Genomic DNA, 8,951 nt, shown 5'->3' with positions numbered 1-8,951 from the left:
TACATTGTACTAGATGTCATTGATTTATCCTCAGCTGCACTAACTGTTTTCCTACTACAAAGTCAAAAAGTGGTGACTAAGTACACACGCACCACACTAAGCAAGCTACTTCATCCATACAATTGATTCCTTTGGACTGTACGGCCGTTGTGCTATTTAGCAATAGTGTGTCTAGAAAGGGTCGTTAAGATTTATTATCAAAAAGCACAGGACTGGTGTAGATTCTTATACAGAACAACGCACTGGAATGCGGTACTGTACTGACTGGACTGGACTATCGCACATTCCAATGGCATCGCCACCAGTCTGGCTGAAACACGTATTTCTATAAAGATATATATATAGTTCTTGACCCAGAGGGTGTTGAAATTTGGTGAGCTATACATCAACGGCTGTGTTCGTTTATCACGTGGCTTATGCCAAGGTAAAGGCCCCAGATGGCGCACATGGTCCGAAAAAAATATTTATTGGATAAAAAAAAAAATTGTTGGATAAAAAATAAAAATTTTGTTGGATAAAAAAATTCAAATTTTGTTGGATAAAAAATGTAAAAACATTTTGGATAAAAAATAAAATTTTTGTTGGATAAAATAAAAAAAAAATCCCACGTGTCACTTATAAACCTCCGTAGAATGGTGCTACAAAACACCCTTTGCTATGCACACGCTATTATAACATAATACTGAATATTTACAATATACTATGACAGAACTGTACAATATATCTATCCTACGATAGAACTGCACAATATATCTAAACTATGACAGAACTGTACAATATATCTATGCTACGATAGAACTGTACAATATATCTATGCTACGATATAACTGTACAATATATCTATGCTACGATAGAACTGTCCTATATATCTATGCTACGATAGAACTGTACAATATATATATGCTATGATAGAACTATACTATATATCTATGCTACGATAGAACTATACTATATATCTATGCTACGATAGAACTATAATACTACGGTATATATCTATACTACGATAGAACTGTACAATATATCTATACGACGATAGAACTATAGATGCAGTTGATGTTTTTAAGAGGGATTGCTATAATTTCTTATTTACAAAGTATGTGGATGAATCATTTTAAGTCAATTGTACTTATTGTATCTGTAAATGTATTTTAAACAGTCTATTGAAATTTTATTCTTCTTTTGATTGTCACCAATGTCAATTTTAAGTGTTTGTTTGGTATTGAATATTTGTAGTGCACTGTATTGCCGTGTATTTAATTGTGTTGTTATTTTGTATTTTGATGTATCTCGACCTCCACGAAAAGAGGTTTAAAAACCTATGGAGTTATCGAGATTAATAAATAAAGATTAATAAAAATAATAATATAGTGTATATCTATGCTACGATAGAACTGTACAATATATCTATGCTACGACAGAACTGTACTATATATCTATAGGCTACCATAAAACCATTATATGTCAATATACACACATATCTATTTGTTACACAAATACCTGTCACTTATATCTCTGAGACTATTTTCTTAGATCGTCAACGAATTAATTACACGTTAATGAAGGGGCATTTTGAAATGTGTCAACACAATCATATTTTGTGACGTGCTCTCACCTATCACAATGTATCTTTTCATTCGATTTCTTCACATGTACATACTCAGGATTCGACCTAAGAAATGAAAATATCACTACAAGATGAACTAGAATCATACTTTTTTATTTAATATATCGAACTAAGGGCTTGTGATTTCGTTTTATTCTATCTCGAAATCACAATCTCCTTGATACTCTCCACTGTAGTAAAACTTGTAAATGTCATATTATCAATGTGATGATACACGAGGCGAAGAATTCCATCGAGCTTTTCCCGTCGGTGTGTTGAAGTTGTGGGTACACCCGGTAACTGGAAGAGAATCAAGATATTTGATGAGGGATAAAGTCAAACGCAAGGATATACAGTGTTTTTACTACCATACACTCACGATCTTGAAGTCGGTAACATTTCGAAGTTCAAATTGGTATGATGAACAGCTCCTACAAAGTCAAGATTACTAGTTGTACATATGAAAACACGGCACAGTTGATCATATAGTACTGTGCGTATACTATGGTTTGTACGTGTATTGCATTTAGTCAGTGTCTGGTAGGTTTTTATTGAGAAAAATAATTCAACTAAGACGTTTGGGAGAGTATGATTATGTAACTATAAAACAGGTATCGAATCATCTTGGTTCGAAAAAAAGGTATGGGTGTTCACGAGAATTTCACTCACTGTTAGTAAATATAACATCAGTATGATGACAATTTTAAGAATGGTTGTGTGCATGTACTAGTACTCAGCGTTTTGGGATAGTTTTATTATGACATACACAATGTGTGATGACAGTTACGAATCATACAATACATCTTGCCAGATGATATGGCGATACGATACGAAATAAGTCTTTGTATTACTATATAATCTTATGGTGATTTTTTATTTGTGAAATACACATTGGTCATATATGCTGGCACTCACCGTTGTCATAACGACTTCCATCGAATCGATTATCAATGTTTTCATCACTGCCAGACACCACAGACGATACACGTCCACCACCTGTTCTTCTCTGCAAGGTTGGTGTATTCTTCTTCACCATGGATGGTTTAGAAAAGGGTTTATTTGTAGCGTTGTTAGTACTCTGTGGACTGGATGGGGAAGATGGCAAGATTAGAGTTGGTCTATCTTTTGCTTTCAGAGTTTGAGGTCCACCAGGATGTGGCCGTCCAGCGTACCTGAAATCGAACTTCCCGCCCAATCCGTTACCACCTGGGGGCGCTTCGTCGGCAGGTTTGTGATGTGGTTTTTGAGGATCGTCGTATACCTCCATCATTTCAGGAGACGGTGGGGGAGTCTCGATAACCATTCTTCGTTTCTCTAAAACAGGTTCTTCCTTTGGTCTAAGTTCCCATCCTGACCTGTATGATATAATTACATTAATTCATTAGTATGCATCAATATTTGATTATCTTAGAAATGTACCATGTGTCAAAAAAAAACTTAATCACCAAACGTTTAAGTTGTAATAGATGTGAACATACGATAAAGGTGGCCATATTTTGTAGTCTGTTCTACGAAAAGTTACCTTATGACGTGTCTGCTAAAACACCAGTTAGAGATCTTTTGGAGCCACTCTTTCAATCCTTTACACAATTACACCTACTTTTTAAGAGAAATATATTTCATCTTTGCAACCCCTGATTGCGACGATAACTATATCCCAGCTAATCAATTCAATTCAATTCAATCATCAACACTATATCATAACGAAAAGTTATACTAGTACTTACAAACACAAACCCGGTGTACATTGTACTTACATTCTGTCATCAATCAAGTCGACTTTCTCTTTACGATGACAACACCTTCGACAGCAGCCAGCTAGTCTGTGACAACAACATTTCCTACAACAGATGATCAGGAGGAGGAGAAGGAGAATAAATGCTAAAGCTGACAATACACCAGTGGTGATACGTCCTTCCAATGTATCCAACCACCAGTTAATATCTGTGATGACAACTTCAGATGGATAGGTTGGGTCTACGAGTACGATGTCTGTGCTACCCAGAACGTCAGTAGGTGTACCCTCTGAGTCTTTTGTCATGGAGTTCACCAAAGCATATACGTATATAAATTCCTTGGGCAAGTTAAGATTGTTGATGTCCTCTGTTGCATCAGTCTTTAAAGCGTACATTTCTAGCACTGCGTTGCTGTAGAAATAGAAAAGGTATGCTGGATCAGTAAAATTACAATATAATTATTTTATCTACAATTAAAGTAGGCACCTCTACCGTAAGATTCGGATATAGCTAAGGACGCCTGTAGTCTACAAAACGTACTTAATGCATCTTAAGTTTTTAAATGAAGGGAATGGGTGTGATAGTTTGAAGATGGCGTCAGTGAAACCATGCATTAGGCAAAGACAGTTGTGAAGAGACCTAGAAACTGTATCATATTGATCATGCAGGCATATTACTATAATCAATATACTTATATTCGTAAAGAAATCGTCTTGGTACGATTTCTTTTTTTGAGTATTGTTTTTCAACCGCCAGTCAAAGTAAATAAAATCACTGCTTAGATGATTCAATATACATGATCTATTCAATCTACAATAAGCATTAAATGGGAACAAATTTAGTTTATACGTATCTGGGTGTAGTTTTTTGCTGCATATTTAAAAGGAATGACAATATTGTATTTACTGAAGCACACTTATTAACGATCACTCGCAATTCACTGAACTCAATCCTGGTATAACACATAAAGGATCAGATGACGTAATTTATCATGCGAATCAAAAATGTTCAGGAAATTCATACTATGCAATCAACTGTTCTAACAATGCCAGGAGACAATGTTAATGTCATAGAAGACATGCATTGACCTTAGCATTATACTGGAATGTGGTTTTATTTAATTATTTTCACTTGATTAAAAAGCTTATTAACTCAGATATGCCACTTTAATAAGTGCATCTGTCAATCAAATAACTGTTGTTATTTTTACAAACGTGGTAACATATGCAATTGTTTATCTGAGTGACTAAACAGATGTCCGTCTCAACAATAGTTTGTGATTGTTGTCAAATTCTCTTGTCTTGTCAACACAGATGGCCGTCTCAACAATTCTGCTTGTCTTGTCTGCATGACTACAAATTCAATACTGCCTACCTCGACAGTAGTCGTCGACTTGATGACGTCACGACGTCTTCTGACTTCACAGCTGAAATCCTAAACTCCCAGGGAGCATAGATTGCATTCAGTGTGTTCAAAAGTTGAGTCCTTTCGGTAGCAGCGAAGGCGCCGACTGTGATGCCAAGATGCACATTTATGAGAACAAGTTGTGGAATGAACGCATCGACGCGAATCACAGCGATGCTGAAAACAAGAAAATCGTGACTTTAAGCTCAATATGTCATGTGATCGCGCATCATGGTAAGCTTATCTCGGCCCATAAGCGTGTGACTGTAAAATTCTTGATTTGTACAGAACTTATTAATACAGTGTGTATGTTGTCATTAGTTTATTGTTTGTTTGTTTTAACAATGTTATGAAAAGGTTCAAATTTTGTTGCTCCCCCATCGCTCTCAACTTCCCGGGAATCGTATACTACGCGTTGTTATGGTAATACTTACTCTGATGTTTCAGATGGAGTTCCAGAATCTTCAGCACGACAAAACAATACATATATTGTCTCCACCCCGAGACCATCTGCCACTGACACTTTACCAATGTTGTCCATATCGAAATACACATGGTCCATCAACAAAGAATACGTCAGCGCTGCATTTGTACCTAAAGACGAAGAAAGATACACACTATATTAAAGTATATAGAGTGAAGATGCAAACAATGTACCTTTGTAAATGTATGATAGATGATGGTACACACTTATATTACTCTTTATTTTCAAGGACTTGAAAGTGAAGAATATACTGGTTAAATAATTGGTATATAGGGGGTCGAATGTTGTTTTTTGAATAAACTTAATTGAACCCAATCTTACGTACTTCTGAAGTTTTGGATGAGGTTCGGTTTATATAAGGTAGAGGTCCTTGATCATAGGTTCTCACATCGGTGGTGTCATATAAGTCACGGTAGAACCGTAAGGATCACATAGGAACATTATTTTGCTCGGGACAACTTTTTCTGTAGCTCTGCCAAACTACTGTTGAGTGGTCTCAGTTAAATTTCAATTCTAACCAGACAAGGGTCTTTACAAGGACTTACTTCCACTGGACTGGTAATAACGTACCTTTGTCTGCATCACCTGCTGTTACACTGTTGATATATGTACCAAGATCAGCATCATATCTGATTTCCCAATCATAGAACTCCTTTGAAAACACTGGTTGATTATCATTCACGTCTTTGATGGTGATATTGATGTAAGATATCCCTTGTAACGGAGTGGTTCCATCGTCAGTTGCCGTTACTGTCACCTGTATGGTCCGACCAAGTGTTTCTCTATCCAAGGACTGCTTAAGTCGAACATCCCCAGTGTTTCGGTCAACCTCGATGTACGGACTGTAAGGGTCGATGTCATACTCGATGTTGTCGCCGTCGTCGTCCGTCGCAGTGACGGTCAGTACAGTCATTCCGCCAGGCCAATTTTCTTTAACTTCCACCGTGTAAGGATCCAGTGTAAATACTGGTTCGTTGTCGTTGACATTTACTAAGTATACATTCACTGTCAGATAGTCCCTGTTCCCTGCAGAATCTGTTACTGAAACTTGAATTGTGAATGGTTCGGGATAGCCATCCTCGTAGTTCATTTCTGCTCTGACTCTTAACTTGGGAGTTTTGACGACTCTGAAAAAACCACTGTAAGTACTTGAAACAACAGCAAATTTCAAGTCGGCTGGTGCATCATCAATGTCAGTTACTGAGAGGTCAACAGGTAGATTGCTGTTTATAGCCTAAAGAGAGAGAGTAAGAGCAAATATATATTACTAGATTGTCGATTGTTCATCATAATTCCATAACTTCACTTCCATCGATATATTTACAGAATGAGCTGATTTTCTGATATTTGTCAAATTAATAGAACCAAAGTGTAGTGTTTCCATACTAAGGTACATTGTAAATGTTACAGGAACTTACAGTGTTTTCGTTCATGTAGAGGTCTTGTGGATCCACATCAAATACTGGTGGTTCATTGACGTCAGTTATATCAACATTCAAGGTACCTGTAGCTGTATAAATGCCGTCTGAAGCTTCCACGGTAATGATATATTGATTAACGGTTTCATAGTCAAAGTTGGGATTGTTGACTATACGAATTTGTCCATCATCAAACAGGGCTATTGGAGAGGGAAAGGAAACCAAACAAATTAAAGCTGTCTCTCTGTCTCTGTCTCACACACACACACACACACACACACACACACACACACACACACACACACACACACACACACACACACACAAATTATTATATCTGTGTTATGGTGTAGTTCACTTACCTACGTCGGCTACAGAAAACTTGCTCTGACCACTGGTAGGGGAAACGCTGATAGTGAAGTTGACTTCATCTCCATCAACGTCATAACCATCAACTAGAAATATTCCAGCTGCGTTGAAGGCATCCTCTGGAACAGTGACGGTGGCTGGCAAATTCAATATCACCGGTGGTTCATTCACAGCAATGACGTTGACAGTGAGTTTAGCTGATGGTCCTATGATCATTCCGTCATTACATACTACAATTATCTCGTACGATGACGTTGTCTCAGCATCCAGAGAAGGTGCAGTGACCGATCCTATTTCATAAGCTGTGATAAAATAGTGAGGAGGAGTAAGGATAAAAATATTCAAGGTCGAAATATTGTGTTTTGTAAAAATCCATAATATTTTCTTCTTCTAACATTAATGTACTAATATCACTGACGACTTGTACTAGTCATTTGAATCCTATACATCTGACTTCCACAAAGAACAGCATCGAGCGGAAGTTACAACTTCACATACCCTCGAGTCTTATTTCAGTGCCAACAAGCTAATGTTCAGACAGAAAAAAAAGCAAACTAATAAACTAAATTCTCACTTGTTGAATTAAAATCGAAATTTCCATCATTAGGATTCGGTGAAAATGTACAAATTGCGGTGTCTCCATCAATATCGTATGGTGATAATGTAAATAACACATTTCCTCCCAACGAATCTTCTGTTATGCTTATCGTATCAGGAAGATTGAGGATAATTGGTCCTGCGTTTTCGTCCTTTACTTGTACGTAGAGGTCCTGTGTGTCTGTAAATGTACCGTCGCGTATGGTTACAGTCAAGGTATATGAATTCTGTATCATGTAATTCAACCCCGGTGGAACAACCTCTATGTTTCCTGCAAGGTAAAAATGTGTGTGAGGTAAGAAATACGACCATGTGAAATACAGAAGATGAAAAGCTTGACTACCTTTGCTATTTCTTAATCCCTTTTGCCACGTATTCTGTATATGTATCTATTTTAGGATTAATTTTTTTTTATTATATTGGTGAATAAACATTATTATTATTAAAAGATTGTATTATTTCATTGCATTTTGTAGTCGTAAACAAATACGAGTCATGTGGAACCAGCGTCTGAGAAGTTTCAAGTTCACCCTAACCTCAGACCATCAAACAATTTGGTGGTCTGAGATAGTACAGATATCTTGTCAATGTTATTATCAACAAAAACACATTGCGTGTATCTATATCCAGTACAAGATGCGCTATATAGTGCTAAGTCATACATTCAAGCATTGTTTGAAAATCGTACCCAGAGCATCGATTGTGAATGGAGCCCCTCCTGGAACTGTTGTCATGGTGAAGGTTGGGAAAGTCGTATCATTCACGTCGACGTCAATAGTTTGGACGACGAATATTTGTCCATACAAGGTTTCTCCTACAACCTGTGTGTCTGGTAGATTGGCAATGGATACAGGTTCATTTTCGTCAAGTACGTCAACTGTTAGGAAAGCGATTGTTGTTTGTGAGTTAGCGTCCGTTGCTTCGATTTCCAGTGTCCACGTTGTTATGCCTGATTCGTAGTCCAAGCCAGGATTGGCGATATTTTTGATGGTGAAAACTGCAAGATAGGATTATATGATGGGTTGTAAAACAAACATGTGATCAAATTTATGATTTCACCCTAAATCGCCTCTCTCATGTCTCAGTCTGATTCTAATTACATCCCCATTACTCACTACACTTGTTTTCTTGCTCTACCTGTTTACTTGTTCCAAAAAGGAGTCTAGATGGGAAACTGCCAGTACTGTAGACCCCATACATACATGCGCGCGCACACACACACACACACACACACACACACACACACACACACACACACACACACACACACACACATCCCTGCCCACACATTAATGTATGACTATGTGTCTGTTTGTATGTGTAATGGAAAACATCTTTCT

General features: G+C 37.2%; 1 protein-coding gene across 1 annotated transcript; it reads right to left on the bottom strand.

Moving 5' to 3' along the window:
• Positions 1-1,823: 1,823 nt before the first annotated feature.
• On the bottom strand, positions 1,824-8,345 carry LOC144446182 (protocadherin Fat 1-like). The gene is made up of 10 exons (XM_078135939.1): positions 8,300-8,345; positions 7,589-7,882; positions 7,008-7,316; positions 6,646-6,845; positions 5,798-6,461; positions 5,178-5,337; positions 4,714-4,920; positions 3,361-3,750; positions 2,519-2,958; positions 1,824-1,903 (listed from the first exon to the last, which is right to left on the bottom strand). The coding sequence occupies exons 1-10, from the start codon at positions 8,343-8,345 to the stop codon at positions 1,824-1,826; spliced, it is 2,790 nt and encodes a 929-aa protein (XP_077992065.1).
• Positions 8,346-8,951: the final 606 nt, after the last annotated feature.

This window comes from Glandiceps talaboti, chromosome 2 (assembly GCF_964340395.1).
Source record: "Glandiceps talaboti chromosome 2, keGlaTala1.1, whole genome shotgun sequence".
Taxonomy (NCBI): domain Eukaryota; kingdom Metazoa; phylum Hemichordata; class Enteropneusta; family Spengelidae; genus Glandiceps; species Glandiceps talaboti.
The sequence above is the reverse complement of the archived record's forward strand: the minus strand, read 5'-3'. Positions and strand labels throughout refer to the sequence as shown.

What these genes read in the sequence shown, in the direction of transcription:
- LOC144446182 (XM_078135939.1), bottom strand. Translation starts at nt 8,345, where the DNA reads ATGACAACAGTTCCAGGAGGGGCTCCATTCACAATCGATGCTCTGG. An exon ending in ATTCACAATCGATGCTCTGG is followed by an intron (nt 7,883 to 8,299) that starts GTACGATTTTCA and finishes TTTACCTTGCAG; the next exon opens with GAAACATAGAGGTTGTTCCA. An exon ending in ACTCCATCTGAAACATCAGA is followed by an intron (nt 4,921 to 5,177) that starts GTAAGTATTACC and finishes TCTTGTTTTCAG; the next exon opens with CATCGCTGTGATTCGCGTCG.